The sequence below is a fragment of the Pristis pectinata genome, chromosome 23, assembly GCF_009764475.1.
Source record: "Pristis pectinata isolate sPriPec2 chromosome 23, sPriPec2.1.pri, whole genome shotgun sequence".
NCBI lineage: Eukaryota > Metazoa > Chordata > Chondrichthyes > Rhinopristiformes > Pristidae > Pristis > Pristis pectinata.
In genome coordinates this window covers 33,138,473-33,158,830 of record NC_067427.1, presented here as the reverse complement: position 1 = coordinate 33,158,830, position 20,358 = coordinate 33,138,473, and the positions used below count along the sequence as shown (strand labels likewise).

The following is a 20,358-nucleotide window of genomic DNA, read 5'->3' as shown; positions in this document are numbered from 1 at the left end:
AATTGTAATTGTATAACCTGAGCCCCTGAGTTACTGGGTATCTGATTGGTTGGTTGCCACTTATAACTGAGCCCAAGTCAGCACTCATGCAGCAGCCCTTCCCAGAAGCCACTGTCGCCTGGCAACCAGGAGCAGGGAACCTTAGCCCCTATTTCCTCTTCTATCCCAGCCCTTGACTCGGATCAACTAACTCAATACAGAGGAACTTCTGACTGTGGATTTCAGTGTGAACTTGTAGGTGTTCGCCCAGCTATAGGGAGGATGTCACTCAGCTGGAAGGGGTGCAGGGAAGATTTATGAGGATGTTACCAGGACTGGAGGGTTTGAGTTATAAGGAGAGACTGGATAGGCTGGGGCTTTTTTCCCTGGTGTGTAAGAGGCTGAGGTGTGAGATTTATAAAATAATGAGGAGGGTAGATGATGTGGATGGTCCCAATCTTCTAACCAAGATAGGGAAGTTTAAAACTCGAGGCCATAGATTTAAGGTGAGAGGGGAAAGATTTAAAGGGGACCTGAGGGGTTAGTTTTTCACAGAGAGAGAGTGGTGGGTATATGGAATGAGCTGCCAGAGGAAGTGGTAGAGATGAGAAGAATCACAATGTTTAAAAGACATTTGGACAGGTACATGGATAGGAAAGGCCCAGAGGGATAGGGGCCAGATGCAGGCAAATGGGACTAGCTCAGGTAGGCACCTTGGCCAGCACAGACCTTGGCTGAAGGGCCTGTTTCCATGCTGTATAACTATGATTCTATGAGATGTGAGATCAGAACTCTTTAATAAGCACCAGGAAGCATAGTTGCCGAACACAATTCTACGGGATCTTTCTCTGCACTCGGCCATTTGATTCACCACAGCAGTCCCCCTTAACCCTGCAAATTAGTCCTGATTCTCCAGTCCAGATGAAGGGCTTCGACCCGAAACTTCGATCGTCCACTTCCCTCCACAGATGCTGCCTGACCCGCTGAGTTCCTCTGGCAGTTTGTTTTTTGCTGCAGATTCCAACATCTGCCGTCTCTCGTTGACACTTCCAGATGCCTTTTTAAACAGTCCTATGGAATCTGCTTCCACTGCCTTTTCATGTTCTGCATTCCAGATTTTAATAGCCCTCCCTATGTGGGAGCTGGGAGTTTGTGTGATAGGGGTCGGGGCCAACACTGTCCTCATTTCTTTTCTGGATCTTTTATTTTAGCTCTCTGACATCTGGCGATAGACCAGCAAAGAATGCAAATTCCCTCCATTGGCCTGTCAAAGCCCTCCATAATTTGGAATATCCCTGCTGTCTCCCTTGTACTTCAAACAGATCAGATTCAGAATTATTCCATGTAACTGGAGTCACTCATCGCTGGTATTATCCTGGTAAAACATTGTGGTACCTGCCCCAAGGCTTTGACACCCTTCATTAAGTGTGACATGACATCAATGGTTGGATTAATTTGATTTCATAAAGCTGGCTGAGAATTAATTACTGTCATATTATTCATTTGAAGAAGTAAAATGTGCTTAGCTTTGGTTCTTCCACACGGAAGTCAGAAAATGTAAGGAGATAAAAAGAATAGAATTATATATTAATGATATTTCAAACGGATCTTTTATCTGCAGGAGCGCCACTGGTGAAGGTTGGCAAGAAATAATGCTGGCATGTTTGAGCAAAAGCCCATGTGATCCTCGTTCGGGCATAGACAAAGATGAATGTGGAAGTGATTTTGCCTATTTCTACTTCGTGTCTTTCATTTTCCTTTGTTCTTTTCTGGTAGGTTTAAATTTTCTTAACACTGAGTTAGTCTGTGAAACATAAATAGTGCTTGACTGGATTTCAAGCTTCTTTCCCATTCAGTGCAGGATCTTGTCCTTTGAGAGGCAGTACAATTATTCTCCTCAACTTGCTTCATAATGCATGTGCTCCACATCAACCACTGCAGAACATCTGGAGGAAGGTTTAAATGAAAATGAGGATTTTCACTGGGGAACTGTGCACTGCATATAAAGACAGAACTTAAAACATTTTCATAAGTTCAAGAACTGATGTGGTTCTTTCATTCTTTTTTTAAACACACAGTAGACTGTCCTTGTCTGAGCACTTGCAGTTCAAAAGGGACTTCAAATCTGAACTTAATTGCTCATTTAGAGTGTCTGTCATTCTCCTGTTGCTCTTTGTAGTTAAAAGTAGGGTTGTCTTGGGCATGTGCTCTGTGACAGATTGTCTCTGTAATGTAACAAAGGGATGAGATTACTTAGAAACCAATATCAGTGACTTACCAAGAGTTAGTGAACTGTTTGAACTGATTTATTACAATGATTTATTAGAAACATAGGGGCTTTCAAAAAGTAAAATAATTAACCCACAAAACAGAGATAAAACCTCTTCTAAGTCAATTTACATTTCTGAATACTAACAAAAACTGTCCAGAATATTTTGGTCATTTTCATTATAGCACAGGTAGGTGAGTTGCAAATAAAATTAAAACCCATCAGCAGGTGGATCTAATGTGGACATTCATTCAGATATAAGGAATGAATCGATCATTCAAGCATTCTTTAAAATGGCAGATTGTGCACTCTGTTGAAAAGGCACAAACTGCTTTCATTATGTATAACCTTACTTCTTTCAAGCTAAACTGTGGCATGATCTTCTATGTGCAATTCTTATTATTGTTCCCAGATGTGATGTTCCTTACTTTTATTGAGTAAGGAAATATTATGGTCAGATATGATATAGTGGATGGTCATTCTGCAAACTATTTATTGGATTTGGTGCCCAGTAGCATCCTGTACCAAAGCAAGAAAAATCAGTGTCATTGGGGTGGGGTTGCTGTTGCAAAATCTGGAAGAAGAATCAATAGCATCAATTAGTAGGTTGGCAATATCAAGGCCAGGACATTTTAATTGACAGTTCGGCAAACTACAATAGATTCCCATCTTACTGAGACAGGAGAGAAGCAGGACCAAAGCCCCAGGAACATCCTCAAGGTCAGTGCAGAACTTTGATCATCCAGAGGTGGGTTCTCAATGCCTCTGCTTGCCATGGGTTCACTATGTAAGGTGCAAAATACAACAGAATTATGGAAAACAGAGATCTCCTGACGTAATGGGAGGAGTGCAAGTATTACAAGCAAAACGTTGAAATAAAAATACTTAATGTTGAATATAATTTAATGAAAATCTCTGCCAACTGTGTCCAATTTTTTTGAAGGAACCATTTTACCCACTACATTGATGAAAAACAGACCAGTAAGAATTAGACTTAAAAGCTCTGGGCATCATGTTTATTACTTTTGTTAGTGAAACTGAAATAGATTCAAAACAGCTTTAAACACAAAATTTATGTTAGAACATTAGCTATGAGTATCGTTGATTTAAGAGAAAAAGCACAGCAGATAGTTTTCAGGAGATAATTTTTTGAATAAGGAATGTCCTCATTATCCTGTGTTGTATGATTACATAAATTTTCCAATACTGATACAATGAATTTATAGAGACATATTTAAAAAGACTACTAGGGCTCTTATGGACACTTCTGCTGCTAGGTACACCCAGTTTTATTGCACATTCAAAGTGACAATACAAGGAAATGAAGGCAAAAGTTAGGGTCTGGAAATCATCACCTCAGCAGCTGAAGAGTGACTGTGTTCATAGGACATCCCCTTATCCATTATTTTAAAGGAAGTGCAGCTTTTTTTATTTTAAAATTTAATTAACTTCTCTGCTAAACTGGTGGACTAGAGATTGTTACATCAATACTCAAGTGTTTACCTGCTACTTGTGCTAATTAGCAGTGTTGAGCTAATGGGAAATAGATGGGAAGCTTGGAATGTTCTATTAACCTTCACAACATTTGGAAGATGTAATATTCTTAATTTTTTATTTTTGACTAAAGTTTGGTAACTGAACATCTGATTTTCAATCCAAAGGGATTTTAAACAATTTAGGACAGTTGATTGCACTTTCTGCACATTGAATCGCCTATAATTATCAGTTTTCACCTTGGAGGAAAATCTTGAACATGTGTTCAAATGTTTAGCAGTGGGTGGATGCATGTCCACTGGGGCAAGCCAAAAATTATACCACTGCACTGCAATGTTGGCTGTGTAATTGTATACGTAGTTGCATTTCATGCATCAGAGATGGACTTGCTTGTGATTAATGCTCATTTCCATTTTCACCAAGCTGTTTAACTTGAAATGTATATTAATTAGCATAACAGGTATTTATGGGAAACATTAAAAACAGTTTGGCAGTGGCATCCGTTAACTGCCACGCATTAGGTCTTGAAGCTTGTTCTCTCTCTACAATCTCCACCACCTCTGTATGCCTCCAATCGCAGTCCACCCTTCTCCACCCCTAGATCTCTGTGACCTTTCAGTGCAAGCTTTTTGTGCATTTCCCAGTCTATAATGCTCCACTATTTGTGGCTGGTCCTTGAATTCTAAAATTTCCTTCCTGACACTCTCTCTCCATTCCTCTCTTTAAGCCACTTGCTTAAAACCTACATACTTTCAACCACCTGATCTCTTAATAGCTGGCATCATATTCTGTCCATTAGTGTTCTTGTGAAGCTCCTGGGTCATATATGAAGATGCCAGATAGATCCAGGTTGTTGCCTGCCATCCAGTCTTGCTGGTTTTGGACTATTGTTACAGCAACATCTCTCTGTGTAATTGGACTGAAATTATTTTCTGTTGGGAGTGACGGACCATGAGTTGATTGTGCACCCTCTGTTGTGTAAACTGGGATTCCTCCTATTTTTGAGGTAATGTCCAGATACCTCATGAATCGGAATGGATCCCAGCAAGTCAGTGACCAGCAAAGATATATCTAAACTGCTGCAAGCCAGTCACTCAGGAATTGACCCAATTAACCTGTGCCATATCCAGGCAGTCACCGCTGAGTGCAAGACCTCCATCTGTAGGTTAGAAAGACACCATCATTACACATCAGCTATTATACGGAGGTGGAACTAATTCTCAAGAATAACGTAAACATTAAAATTATCCTATTTGTTACGGCATCAAAGACCTTTTGTTAGTTCCATGAATCTGGCACCAGCTAAAATTATTCAGTCCAGGCACATTTGCATCACATTGCACTGACCTTTGTCATGCATGTAAGTACTTTGATGCAGTGCAGATGTAACTTCAGGAGGAACAGATGTAAGCTTATTGGTTTGGAGGCCCATTCCTCAGAATTGGCTTTGTGGTAAATTAAAGTAAGTCGTTGCAAAGTGTTTTATTTAGTCTTACACATTGAAGTTGCATTGATTTAGGAAGAGGAAAATATCATCCTATTTTGATTGATCAACCCCGACTGTGAGGCCTTCACTGCAAAGTCTGGTGCTTCTATTCCCTGAAAAATGTCAGGAGTGGTGTTTTCACCCAATATATTCATGAAGCAGGAGTACAAATAGGTTCAAAGAGCGAAGAAGGAGCTATGTTCTCCTCAGCTCTAAAGGGTAAACCAATCTCTGCTTTCCCTTTGTAATATATGACGTGCCAAAGAAATTGCATGGTTTAAAGTGTAATTTTATTAGAATAAGTGGAAATTTAAATACAAGGATTAACATTGGCACCAAATAGTCATGGATCATTTGATTCCGATTGACATTCTCTGCAGATTCTCACCCCTTCATTAAAAGGCATTACACAGCTGACCGCAAATAAATCAGAAAGATTGTTTCTGTTATTGAGCTCGGCTGCAATCAAGACAGAAAGTTAATGTTTCACTCCTGGCCATGATGAATGGATACACTGCGAAGGATCACCACAACTGCGGCAGACATGAGTCTAGTCCAGCAGCTGGTACACTCACCATTTGCAGGACCCCATTGTTTATTTCTTATATAGTCTTGAATGTATCAATGATGTATCAATGGATTTATCAAAATCTGCCAGCACCAAAAGAATTTTCTAAAACAACATTCCTTTGCTTTGTAAGTTCTTGATAAATGGAAAATCAGTCGTTGTTTCTGGACCCGTCATGAGCTGGAATTTAATTGCTGTGATAGGTGACCTGAAATGCTCTCAGTGATTGAGATATGGTCAGGGCAGTGACTTCCACAGCAACAGGTAAACTCCTTTGTGTGTTCCTCCCTCAATACCGCTCAGCACCTGTGCTTTTCTGCAACTGGTCACTGCATGATGTATCCGCACGATCTCTCAGTCAATACATTGGATCAGAGTTCTCACAATAAATGCTCCTTTTTTCCCAAGTTCTTTTTGCTATTTTACTACTTTTGAAATTGTTTCCATTAGATGACATCTACTGAGGCAATGTACAACTGAGTGATGTCAAGTTTTCAGGGATTTGATCTGAAACTGCCTTTTTGTTAAGTTATATGTTGTTTAATTGATTCAGTGGATATTCCATTTGATTGTTTTTGTCATTTTCCCAGATGTTAAATCTTTTTGTAGCTGTCATTATGGACAATTTTGAATATTTAACCCGCGACTCCTCCATCTTGGGACCTCACCACTTGGATGAGTTCATCCGTGTCTGGGCTGACTATGATCCGGGAGCCTGGTGAGTAAAATTGAACCGATTTCCAAGCAGAATGTCCGGTACTTAATGGGTTGAACTTGACTGAACGCCAAACATGTGTGATGTCAAACTATCTACTTACAAAGTTGAAAAGAACTTAATGAATTATTTTGAGGAGAGCTGTGCTGAGCATGTCTCTCTCAGGATTCTACCAGAAATTTGTAGTAACATCTGGTGTTGCTGGTGCCTTTATTAACCAAACACCGTATAAAAATGAGAACTAATCCAAAGAAATGACTGAAAACAACAGCTGAGAATATAACCATAAGGTCGCAAAGTTCTAGTATCTTGCATTAATATCTTTATATGATCGTGCCTGGTGTATTCTCAAAGAGTTGAGAAAATTCCAATAATGTTATCTTTATTCCCAACCTTCCTTCTCAGCTGGGGTTCCATTGTGCAATATTCCATTCCCCAACCAAGAAAGTGCCACACAGGCAGATCTTTCCAAAGTCCCTGGTGAACCTGGCCACTTTGACATGCACAGGAGCTCTTTGTAGATTTGCATCCAGTTTGTCATCCAGTTAATATACTGGTACCTTGGCATAGCTGAGGTCTGGCACTCGTTACGCGAGCATATCCCTCAATCTTGTTCAGGCTATGCCGATCAAATGGAGCACTTCAACTGTCCATCCTCCCCCATTTTTTTTCTTATTATTATTCACACTGCCATTCGAGAGTGTATGGGCATGGCACAGATTATTTGGGCTGAGGTACAGCTTCCTACACCTGCATGCTCAGACTGGAAGGGGGCACATTTCCCCCACACTGAGGACAAAATAGGATCTTCCTTCCTCATCGACCTTGGCCCACAATAACCTCTTCATAAACCTCCACAACAGATTTGGTTCATAAACTGCTACATTCTTGATTTTAGCTTTCTACTCTTAGGGGCTGGTGTGATCAACCTATTAATCCATGAACTCACACTGCAAGCTGTTTAAGGCAAATGCAGGAAGGGTTTCCCAAAGAGCTTCATAAGGTCAAAAAGAGCTTCAAATCTTTGAAGCAAACAAATATATGAAACAGACACCATTTATTAGGAATAAAAGGCCAACAAATATTTGAGTAAAAGTTGATGTGACTGATTCAAAAAATGAACTTGGGTTCTTCTACATTGTGGCTTTCTGGCGATGGATAATTTGATGTCTCCCTCTGTTTAATTCTGCTTGAAAGAACACTTCACATTTGGAGGATCTGAGGTTGGCTGATGTGACTGGCCATGAACTATGTTCCATTCTCTGGGAGATTGTCATTAATCTTTGTGCCATCTGTGGCCAAAACCAGTGACTATTAACAAGGCAGTCAGAAAACAATGAAGCAAGAATATAGAATATCAGTCCCCTAACTTTATTAACATGAAGCTGCCCTCTGATTCAGGCAAGAAGAGCACAGGCAGTTCCTAAAACTGTTGATTGAAGCCAGGGTTTAGCAACAGAAATTGGTTTGATTCTAAATTATTATATCCTGGTAATTTCAATACTGATATATTTTGCCGTGTAAGCATTTGGGGCACAGAAGGATGCCCTTTTTTAATTGAGTTCCCCAAAACCCTCTGCACCATTGTAACATAAAAAAGCTGTGATTTTAAGCTCTACATTCATATCCCATTGTAAGGACAAAGCTGAGAGGTCAGGGAACCACATGAGTTTGTTCAAAATAACAATATTTCATTACCTATAAATAATTGAGAAATTACACATAAAGATTGTATTGCCTTTTGATAACAAGAGCTTAGACTGACTCTACCTTCGAACTTTCATTTTCATCAAATGAATGTACTCAGCTGAAGCCCAAGGGTACAATCGGAAAACCAAAGCTTGGAATAAATCTCCATTTTGGCTGAGCAGTTATGGTCGTTAGAATTTGAGTAGATGAGATCAGGCTGAAATATGTGCCCATCTTCACATCTGGTTCACTGCTATTTAAGACTCAGTTGCATCAAAATTCATCCCCAATCACATCAGCGTGTTGCCCTCTGACTGTCAAATTCATTCCATTGACGTGAGCAGCACAAGAACATAGAATGTATAACAGTACAGCACAGGAACAGGCCCTTCAGCCCATCATCTTGTGCTGAACTAATTAAACTAGTAATTAAATGCCCAACTAAACTAATCCCATCTGCCTACACAAGGTCCATATCTCTCTGTTCTCTGCACATTCATGTGCCCTATCTGAGAGCCACTTAAACGCCTCGATCGTATCTGCCTCCACCACCCCACCCCCCCACCCCCCCCCCCCCCCCGCCCCAACGGGCAACACATTCCAGGCACCCACCACTCTCTGTGTTTTATATAAAAAACAACTTAACAACTTGCCCCACATATTTCCTTTTTGAACTTTCCCCCCTCACTTTAAATGTGTGCCCTCTAGTATTAGACATTTCGACCCCGGGAAAAAGATACCGGCTGTTTATCTGTACATCTCATAACCTTATAACCCTCTATCAGGTCTCCCCTCAGCCTCCACTGCTCCAGAGAAAACAGCCCAAGTTTGTTCAGAATAACTGGACAATAAAAACAGAGAGAGATGCAGAATATGGAACAAAAATTAGGGTCAGGATTAAATATATGAAATGTAATTTTTAAAATTTGTTCACTTGATTTGGTCGATTACTACAGGCCGCTGGAATAACTTTACATCAGGATGTAGATAAGATATGATCTTGGGTGTGTCGTCTTCACTCCACCTTTACCCGAACCCAAATAAAAAGAATGAAACTCTGTTGACATTCAGAACAAACATTTCATTGGCTTTTTCGGTGCTTTGTACTTTGAATATTTAAGCTTCTCTTTACTGAGAGCACTTGATTCACATTGCAGATGTGCAGAAACTGTGGGAGAGGGAGAAATGTGTGGAAGCAATGACTAGATTACATATATAACGTTGATAAAAAACTGAAAATGCTGGAAATACTCAGCAGGACAGGTTTCATTCTTTTTATTTGGGCGCAGGTAACGTTGCAGTGAAGACACACCACCCAAAATCTTATCTTATCTGTGGAAACATAAACAGAGTTAACATTTCAGGTTGAAGACCCCTCGTCAGAATGGGGAAGGAGACAGAAGAATCTCGTTAAGCTGCAGCCAGGGTAGGGGAGGGGGTTGTCTCTGACGGGGTAAAACTGGGGTGACTGTGAGAATAAGCTGTATTCTGGTCAGTGAGTGAATGGGAGCAGTTAAAGGGTGAGAACATGGACACAAGAACATAGACCAAATGATGAAGGGGTTGCAAAATGCAGAGCAGGGGGACAAGCTCAGCAGGTCAGGATGGGCACATCCTCCACTCTCAGAGGGAAGAAAAAGAAATTAAGGGGGATAAAAACAAAGCAGCTGCGCCAATATCACCAATGGGTGACTGAAGCAAACAGAATCAAGTTACCTGAAGTAGTAAAATGGAATATTGAGTTGGGAAGGTGCAACTTGTGGTGGGCCTCACTGTAACAGTACAGGAGGCCACAGACCGATATTATAAGATTTCAAGAATCAGCAACAATTGCCCCACCTGTAATCATGCGTTCCTTCTTCCTGAACTGTGGCTTCCCCTCTACCATTGTTAACAAAGCTCTTGAACACATCTCATCGCAGTTCCTGCACCTCTGCAGGAACGGAGGTGGGAGTGGGATGGGGAATTAAAGTGGATCAGGAAGCTCGGGGTCACCCCTGTCGACTGAACGCAGGTGCTCTGCAAAGTGATCACACAATCTGCCCTTGATTTCTGTAGTGTAGAGGAGACCACATTGTGAACGCTGAATTCATTGCACTAGATTGAAAGAGGTGCAGGTGAATCACTGCTTTACCTGGTAGAACAGCTTGGGTCTCTGGATGGTGGGAAGGGAAAGGTGAAAGGACGGGTACCATAAGAAAGGGAGCGGTTTGTGGGAACAGAAAAGTGGACCAGGAACTTGCAAAGGGAAGGGTCCCTGTGAAATGCTGAAAGTGGAGGAGAGGGGAAGATGTGTCTGGGGGTGGGATCTCTTTGAAGGTGGTGGGAATGGCAGAGAATGATCTGTTGAATGTGGAACTTGGTGAGGTGGGAGGTGAGGACCAGGACAACTCTATCCCCGTTCCATCCTGGAGAAGAGGGAGTGGGAGCAGAGGTGCAGGAACTGCGATGAGATGTGTTCAAGAGCTTTGCTAACAATGGTAGAGGGGAAGCCACAGTTCAGGAAGAAGGAACGCATGATTACAGGTGGGGCAATTGTTGCTGATTCTTGAAATCTTATAATTAATGCTGGGAAGTTTTCTCTATTCTGCACACTGGATTCTCCTTTCCAGAGCTTCTGGGCTCCGTTAGAATCTCACCCAAGTGACCATCTTTCATGTGGGACTGAACTCTTGAGCATCCACAGACGGCATCGCATCTGATCCTGATCGCGCCCGCATCTCCACTCTCCCACATTGCTCATTGATTCCTTCCACTCACCAGCACCCTCGCCGTCCTGTCCTACACCAACCTCCCCAGCCCCTCGACTCTGGACTGAGTTGCAGTAGGCTACTGCAGTCCTGGACTAAAGCTTCATTCTGCACCACCTTATGGCAACACCACCAATTGCTCTGTACACTGAGGTGTCACTGATTTGAGTTTCAAAAAGAGGAGAACGATATTCACAGACAAGAATTCAGGTCCTAACCCTGTTTGGCGGTGGCTTGAGCTGAGTTCACACGATCTTCCAGTGCTGGTTCTTAATGAAATCCGTCAATGGCCCAGTCTGCATTGTGCAGGAAAAGTGGCTCATCTAGCCCTTCTCCTCTGTTGGTACCTGCCTCAGACACATCTGCCTCATTGGCCATGCCATCAGCACTGAACACAACTATGATGGCATTTCTGCTCTGACTAAGTTTTGATTTTGATATTTTGTATTTTGACTAGAGATGTGCCAGAATGGTTTCCAATGATTTCACAAATATTGCAGTCCATGGTGAGCCATTGGCACTTGCACCATAGACTTGCAAGAAAAGCCGAAACTGCTCTCGAAGTTTCGAGAGCAAGGTTTTACACAGGAACAGAACTTTCCACAGGAGGGTGCTGGAAGGGTGCGGAGTGAGTCCTGCCCCCAAAACTGTGCAAGGAAGTTTGAGAGCTGGCTGAGCCAATCCCTGCTAGTTCAGCCATCAAAGCTCGCAAAACACCAGGCAAGGTTTCCAACATTCAAAAACACATCAAAACTTTCCAAATTGTAAGCAATTATATTAAAAAAACTGAAAAACATAACATTCTAAAATGACTAGTTCAAATACATGTAAATTACTGAGGTCTGTCTCAATCACTCACAATCATTTCCCTCCATTGAAATCAATGTTGAGTCTGCCCCTGCGTTAGATCCAAAATGGAACAGGTTGCTCGTGTGAATCCTCTGCTGTCGGTGCTGGGAAATCTTTACACATACTTCCACACTGAACGTCACGAGCAGTTCAGTGTTGGAGCAGAGCTGGCCAATGTACCACAAACAACAACATTGCTACTTGCATGTTTGCACAGAAATCTCAAAGTCACTATTGGGTACACGGGGAAATGTCATCAATTACACATGAAGAACAAAAAATGAAAAGTGCGAGGTGAACCAGCTCTGAAAGGATAAACATTACAGAGCAAGCAAAAAGCACTGTCTGTCATTTCGTAAATTACTTCCTTCTGCAAAGACAGGCAAAATCAGGGAACTTCTATAGACGTCACCCATACATATTTTTAAAAGAAGGCAGACTGTAATATACTGTATGTGAGGGACAGGTTCCATTAATTGAAAATTGAATACAGCCTGGACTATTCTTTCAAAAGCCAACAGACATAAAATAATGGTGAATGGATTCTACCTTTAAATACATGTCAGTTTTACTGTATTTTCTCATTCATTATTATACAATTCCTGGTAACTTTGGGACAATATTTTATGATAGTGCTCAATTGTAATTATTGTGGGTTTTTCAGGTTTGGTATTGAACATGTTTAACATTTAAATCAAAGCAGTTTAGATTGCTGTGTTCATATTTCCATTGTGAATGTGTTATTAGTGACAGTCATTCCTTTCATTATACCCTTAAGGATCAAATGTAAGTATTGTTTTCCTCATGAACTGTCTGGGGTTTTCACTCAATAATTAGCTTACAAGTTATTAGCATGGAATTCAATGTCCAAATAATGACCTCGTTTCCAATTCCTTTAATGCCAAGATCAAATGTATTGAAATCCCAAAACAAGCACTCTTAAGGGGCTCTGTCATTTACAACCCATCGCAGAAATATTTATAACTCTCATGTATCTGATACAACCCATCCAACATTACAGACCTTTGGTTCTTCACGTTTGGTTGGAACTTCTACTGCATATTTGTCCAGGCAGAGAGAAAAAATCAGCATGTGATGTACCTGGCTTTTGACTTCAATAAATTCTAGAGAAATATGCTCATCAATGCAAGAGTGGCTGGCTTAGGAAAAAGTTTTGTTTTCTGAGCATTTGAATTTATTCTGTGTCTGTCCCAATTCAATATATTTTTCATTTTATTTTTATTTCCTGCCTGGTAACTTCTGCGTCCCCTATGTTTTCCTTTTGCTTTGTGTCACTCAGTCAGTTCTCTGATATGAAGCCTTGTTTCATAAATTCGTATGTGGGTCTCATTTTCTAATGTGTGAAATTCTTCTTCCAGTTACCGGATTCATTATAAGGATATGTACAATTTGTTGCGCATTATCTCACCACCTCTTGGCTTAGGAAAGAACTGCCCACATGGGTTGGCCTACAAGGTTTGGAACTCAACTGATACACGGAGTATCCCAGTAGTTCTGATTGTCTGCATCTGAATAGGAATGATTGACCTGATCATCATGTACCATTCACTCTAGTATTTGGCTTTTATGAGTTTGCTGGAAATTTCTTGGCATGCATCCCTGAAAGAAGCCATCATTAACACTACCATTCTACCATTTACTAAACTGTCAATCATTCTTTATTGAAACAGGGACTAGGCAGCCTAGATTTCAAGGCAGGAAGATGCATTCCTGTGCAATGCCCGTATTTGCATTGGAAAATCTTGCACCGATGTTTTGGAATATAATTAACCTGGATATTTGTTCTTTTCTTTTCCTTGTTTCTTGCTGTTCCCTTGTTGTGTTTCTTTTTGATTTTTACCTTACTTATTTTCCCAAGTGGGCGCATCACTTACAATGACATGTATGAGATGCTGAGACACATGTGTCCACCCTTAGGCCTGGGAAAGAAATGTCCTGCAAGAGTCGCCTACAAGGTAGCATATGAACCAAGTGTACACAAACCAGCCTTGTGTGTCAAATCCAGATCTGTGCTTTATGTGTGCTGTTATATTTGCGTAACCGTTGTATTGTTCATTCCTTCTTCAAAGGTCACAGTGTCAATAATATTTAAGCTCATCTATGTCTTTCCGAATTGGAAAGTTTGGAGGGATATTGTCCCAAACAGTTTATTACTTTCTTCAGATAAATCATTTCCTCCAAATCTTAATGCATAAACTTGCTCTTATAAAAATGCTCAGTAAAAAGGGATGTTTTTTATTCCAAATGGTATTGCTGAGTCCCTCAACACAGATAATCCAATTATACTGCATTTCTCCAAAGTACCAATGTTCACTATCTTGTAACAAAAGAAAACAACTAAAATTACACCACCAACACCACAAGACTTGTAACAATAGGTTAAGTTCTCTCTCTCTCTCCTCTCTCTCTCTCCTCTCTCTCTTTTTCTCCCTCTTTCTCCCTCTCTCCCTTCCTCCCTCTCTCCCTCCCTCTCTCTCTTCCCCCTCTCCTTTCCACCCCCCTCTCTCTCCCCTACTCTCTCTCTCTCTCTCTCTTGCAGTTAGCTGTGAATAGGTTCAGATGAAGTACAGCATTTCCTTCGAGGGTTCCTTGAATATGATAAAGCTGAAATTATTGAGATGCTGACCTGTTAACAGCAGGTGTTTTCATTGTACTGGTTAAAAATTAAACGACCCGCTGCAGGGTTTGCAAGATTTGTATGTTTATTAATTCCAGTGTGTGAACTCCAAAGTTTTCATTGTCTTGTCACTTTTCTTCCGTTCAGCTCTTGTGCTGAATGACTACACAAATTCAACCAAAATAAATATCACTCCCTGTTTCATTCCTGTTTTAAAATAAGTCAACCAAACATTAGTTAATCATACTGATTGCTGAAACAAGGTTTTCCAGAAACCAGTTGGCTCAAAAAGGATATGAGGGGAAGGAGTTGCATGCAAAAAGAATATGAGGTGAATACCCAAAGAGAGGTGGGTGGGGGGAGAGTGAGGCAATAAGATGAGAAGCCAGACAGTCTTTGAGTAAAGAGTGATTGGTTTGGAGAGTGGGAAACAGTTCGACAGCTATTTAATTGTTTTCCATGAGTAAAGATTTGGGGATTGAAATGTTTTGAATAAATTAGCAGCTTCCTGATAATTGTGTAATACATATCCGCTCATTTTCATAATTGAGTTGTCTGTGAATAAATTTAACTATGTATTTGCAATTATCACTGTTACTAAATATAACAGCACCTTTAGTTTAGAATTTGTAGACGTGCAGTGGAACATTGTAATTGTATTTTGTTTCTACTCTCTTTAAAGTGAATTTCTTTTAAATTTATCTAACCAGTTGTATTGAACTTGTTGCACTTTTCTTTATTTCATTTCTCTGTCCACTTACTGTTTGCAAGATGATCTTGCTTTAAATCTTACTGAAACTTAAAATTTGCTTTTCTATTTAAAAAAAACTCTAAGGTTGTTTTCTTCTCTCTTTGTTCTGTAATTGTACATTGGCCTCTCAGATCTTCCACAGCCTCTCTTCAGAATAGCAGGACAAGATCCCTGTACAGTTCATGTGCCGTTACATTCCAGCATGTGCTCCATTGCTAGTCTTTTGAATTGGATGCAAGTCTCTGCCTGCTTTTGCTCTCCTGGAGAACACACCATCTGCCTGCTCATTGCTTCGCATTTCTCTTTCTCCTCTTCTCCCTGTTGCTCATTTCTCTCGCTCCTGAATGCAGTTGCTATTTGAATAAGTTGTTGGTTGCATTGTGCTGTGTCCAGATGAACGAATGCTCACTTGTGTTAACCTTTGCCCTGCTGACTGAGATCCACATCGCCCCGACATTACACATTATTGCCACCTTGGCCAAATTTGGGAACCGCAATTCTATTTGCAGTGCCCTGAGTATTATCAATTAGATGCTTCCTTCTCAGAAAAAAACTGCTTCCTACTTGAAGTGTTTTCATATTTCTGTTGGTCCTATTCAGACACCTTAAAGATGAGATGTTGGAATTACAACAAGAGAAATGATTACCAGGAATCACACTGAAGCTATTTTCAGTCTCAAAATTGGCTGCATCTGTGCTTGAAATGTAGATTAGTAAAACATTCCTTCAAAATACAGAATCTGGCAGTTCCCATCTTGTTCATGAATGCTCAGTCCCAGAAATTAAACCAAAACCTCTTTTAAAGCTTGTGTTCCAAGAATCTCTTGTGGAAAGTAGGAAACCTTTTCCTAGCTCTCTGCAGTCTGCTTGTCTTAGAAAAGAAACTGGTTTGATGCTACTTAAGTCAGCAAGTAAAAGGTTATTATGTTGAAAATGTATATTGCCAATGCATAGTACTTAACTGTGACCAGTGCAGAAATTCCCATTAACTGTCCCCATTACAATTCACTTACAGCGGCTTGTAAGGATGAACATGCCGATTGCTGAAGATGGCTCTGTGCATTTCACATCGACCCTGATGGCATTGATTAGAACGGCCCTCGATATCAAAATTGCTGCAGGTGAGTGATTGTCACTGTGTCTGGATCCAGTACCGCAATAGCTGTGAAGTATAATTGAGGACAATATGTCTGGAGAGGAAAGGTTACCTCATAACATCTAATGTTTTACAGAGTAATATACCATAAGCGAATAATGGGCTTCTTTGCTTAAGGACTATAGGAAGTGGCTGAGGCAGGTACAATTTAAAATCAGAATCAGTTTATTATCACTGACAGATGTCGTGAAATTTGTTGTTTTGAGGCAGCAGTACAGTGCAAGACATAAAAATTACTATAAGTTACAAAAATAAGTAAATAGTGCAAAAGGGGAATACTGAGGTAGTGTTCATGGGTTCACTGACCGTTCAGGAATCTGATGGCGGAGGGAAGAAGCTGTTCCTGAAACGTTGAGTGTGGGTCTTCAGGCTCCTGTACCTCCTCGCTGATGGTAGTAACGTGAGGAGGACATGTCCCGGGTGGTGAGGGTCCTTAATGATGGATGCTGCCTTCTTGAGGCACCGCCTCTTGAAGATGTCCTCGATGGTGGGGAGGGTTGTGCCCATGATGGAGCTGGCTGAGTCTCCAACCCTCTGCAGCCTCTTGTGATCCTGCACATTGGAGCCTCCATACCAGGCGGTGATGCAACCAGTCAGAATGCTCTCCACCGTGCATCTGCAGAAATTTGCAAGGGTCTTTGGTGACGTACCAAATCTCCTCAAACTCCTAATGAAGTAGAGCCGCTGGCATGCCTTCTTCATGATTGCATCAATGTGTTGGGCCCAAGATAGATCCTCTGAGATGTTGACACCCAGGAACATGAAGCTGCTCACCCTTTCCACCGCTGACCCCCCAATGAAAACTGGTTTGTCTTTTCTTGACTTCCCCTTCCTGAAGTCCACAATCAATTCCTTGGTCTTGCTGACGTTGAGTGCGAGGTTGTTGTTGTGACACCACTCAACCAGCCGATCTAGCTCACTCCTGTACATCTCCTCGTCACCATCTGAGATTCTGTCAACAACAGTGGTGTCATCAGTGAATTTATAGATGGCGTTTGAGCTGTGCCTAGCCACACTGTCATGAGTGTAGAGAGAGTAGAGCAGTGGGCTAAGCACGCATCCTTGAAGTGCGCCTGTGTTGATTGTCAGCGAGGAGGAGATGCTACTACCGATCTGTACTGACCGTGGTCTCCCGATGAGGACACTGAGGATCCAGTTGCAGAGGGAGGTACAGAGGCCCAGGTTTTGAAGCTCGTTGATTAGTACCGAGGGGATGATGGTATTGAACGCTGAGCTGTAATCAATAAACAGCAGCCTGACATATGCTTTACTGTTGTCTAGATGCTCCAAAGCCGAGTGGAGAGCCAGTGAGATCGCATCCGCTGTAGACCTGTTGTGGCGGTGGGCAAATTGCAGTGGGTCCAGGTCCTTGCTCAGGCAGGAGTTAATTCTAGCCATGACCAACCTCTCAAAGCATTTCATCACAGTTGATATGGGTGTAACCAGGCAATAGTCATTGAGGCAGCTCACCCTGCTCTTCTTGGACACTGGTATGATTGATGTCCTTATGAAGCAAGTGGGAACCTCCGACTGCAGCAATGAGAGGTTGAAGATGTCCTTGAACACTCCAGCCAGTTGGTTGGCACAGATTTTCAGTACCGGTCCAGATACATCGTTGGGGCCTGATGCTGACATTTGGACAGGTACATGGATAGGTAAGGTTAGACAGACGCAGTGCAAATGGGACTAGCTTAGATGGGCATCTTGGTTGGCAAAGACAAGTTGCGGCAAAGGGCCTGTTTCCGTGCTGTATGACCCTATGACTCTATGAGTACAGTGGTGCAAGAAGGCGGCTCACCTTCACTTTCTCAGGGGCAGTTGAGGGACAATAACATACGGCCGCCCCAGCAAAGCCCAGATTGGGTAAGTGAGTGAACTCCAGAGGTGGTTTTGGTGGCATCGGAATGCACATTACACACTCCGTCACTCCTGTCTTTTACTGAACTTCTGTGGAAATGCATTCCGAACTCTGTAACAGTGTGTTCTGTTAATGGAGGATGGTTAAATCGAACTGACCCTGAGAGGAAATAATTCAAGAGAAACTGTGGACAACAGGTGACTTCCTGTCTGTACTAAGTCTGTCAGCTGAACCTGTGACTGTGTTATCTCAGTCTGAAACCAGTAAATTAGTCACAGAAAGTACACATTCATTATGCAATCATGAAATCTGAATAAAGCTGAATCATTGCAAAACCAGAGAGGCAAAATGTTCATATGTCCGAGTACATTGGTCCACGAAGTGTATTAGAAGTTAACTATTTTATTCCTAAGTTTCTCAAAATCCCCCCAGGTTACACTAATTGTATCATCTGCTCGGTACAATCTGCCACATCATAGATAATAAGAAATGGAAGCAAGAGTAGGTCATTCAGACCCTCGAGCCCACTCTGATATTCAATAAGGTCATGCCTGAAGTTCTGCGTAAACTTTAATTCCCTGCCTTAACTTCATTTTCCTTGGTTGTCTTAGTGTCCGAAAATCTATCGATTCTAGGCTTGAAGATATTCAGACATGGGGCATCCACCTACTGCTGGGGAAGACAGTCCCAAAATGTCACAAACTTCTCCATGATTTTTCTACTGAGAAAAATGACTAGTCTTTCATTCCAAGAGCCCCAGTTCTCCACTCTCCAACCAGGGGAGCCACCTCTTAGCATCGACCTTCCAAGAATTTTGTTTCTTTCAATGAGGTCGTTCACATTCTTGTCAACTCCAGAGGTTAGAGGCTCAATCTTGCCTCTTATGACATCAGTACCACCAGTAAAGCAAGTACATCCTAAACAAGGAGAAAGAGACGCACATACTTCTGGTGAGGTTTTACTGAACTCTTGTGATTGCAGCAAGGTGTGCAGTTGCCGAGAGAGGTGCATTAACCTTGCAGTTCTCCATCCTGAAGCCAGTTGCCAACACTGGACTCCACAGCTTGGGACCAGCTCAGGTAGACATCGTTTAAGTTCTGCTGGTTGTAGGTTGCATGACAATAAATGTGGCACAAGTCGTGTCCAAATAAGTCCTAGCCCAGAAGGAAGACAAAACACTGATTCTACTGATGGTGCCGTAAGTCCCCTACATTTGTTCCTTTCAAAGGAAAGGTTATAGTGTCAAACAGCAGGGAAACGGGCCCTTCGGCCCATCAAGTTAGCACAGACCATGAAGCACCCATCTACACCAATGCCAATTTATTCCCCCACCTTGCCATCAAGTTCTCCCCCACCCTCCTGATTCTACCACTCAGCTACTCACAAGAGACAATTGACAGTGGTCATTTAACCCGCCATCCTTGTGATGTGGGGGGAAGCCCACACAGTCACATAAAGAACATGCAAGCTTCACACAGACAGCACCGGAGGTTATAATTGAACCTGGGCCGCTGGAGTGCTGGAGCTGTGAGGCAGCCCAGTGTATTCTTGCTTCAGTGGGCATCTCCCTCAATAAAACATTGAATTGCAAATCATAACTTGTATAACGATATGGGCAATAACTAATCATTGGATTCCTTTGTACAAGTTGTCTGGCAAAGACATCTTCAGATACCCTCTGTATGTCCAGCCTTTTATTTGATGAGTCTCCTCAGGCTCACTGAATCCAAGAACCAGATTAGGGACAGAATGGGTTTTAGTGACTGCAAATGTCTCAGGTTTGTACATGTGAATATTGTGGTCAACAAGCATTGGTTTTGATGTTTGGTGATCAATAAATCTGGTTGATCATGAAAAGTCTAAGAAATGGCCTATTGTGCTGGAAAATTAAGCAATCATCCAAATATATCAGCGTAATGAAGTCTCATTAGCACCAACTCATCCTGCAGCTTTTGATTTAAGTCCAGTTGCTGAGTTCTTTATAATCTTCCTGCCTTTGTTTTTGTTACAATGGTCCCGTAGTACTTCCTTTTTGAACTGGCTGATATTTATAAACTGCTCCCTTCAACTGTAGTGTTGCTAGGATCTGCACATTACAGATCCTAATGTGCAGGTCACAACACACTCCTTTGCCTTCCCGTATTCCTGTGGCTTCC

At 41.7% G+C, this 20,358-nt stretch overlaps 1 protein-coding gene across 1 annotated transcript in view; it reads left to right on the top strand.

Moving 5' to 3' along the window:
• cacna1ba (calcium channel, voltage-dependent, N type, alpha 1B subunit, a) overlaps positions 1 to 20,358 on the top strand; it is a 645,315-nt gene that overhangs the window by 585,413 nt on the left and 39,544 nt on the right. Inside the window, 4 exon segments of the mRNA XM_052037346.1 lie at positions 1,601 to 1,751; positions 6,387 to 6,514; positions 13,679 to 13,775; positions 16,204 to 16,309. Coding sequence (XP_051893306.1) covers positions 1,601 to 1,751; positions 6,387 to 6,514; positions 13,679 to 13,775; positions 16,204 to 16,309 — 482 coding nt within the window.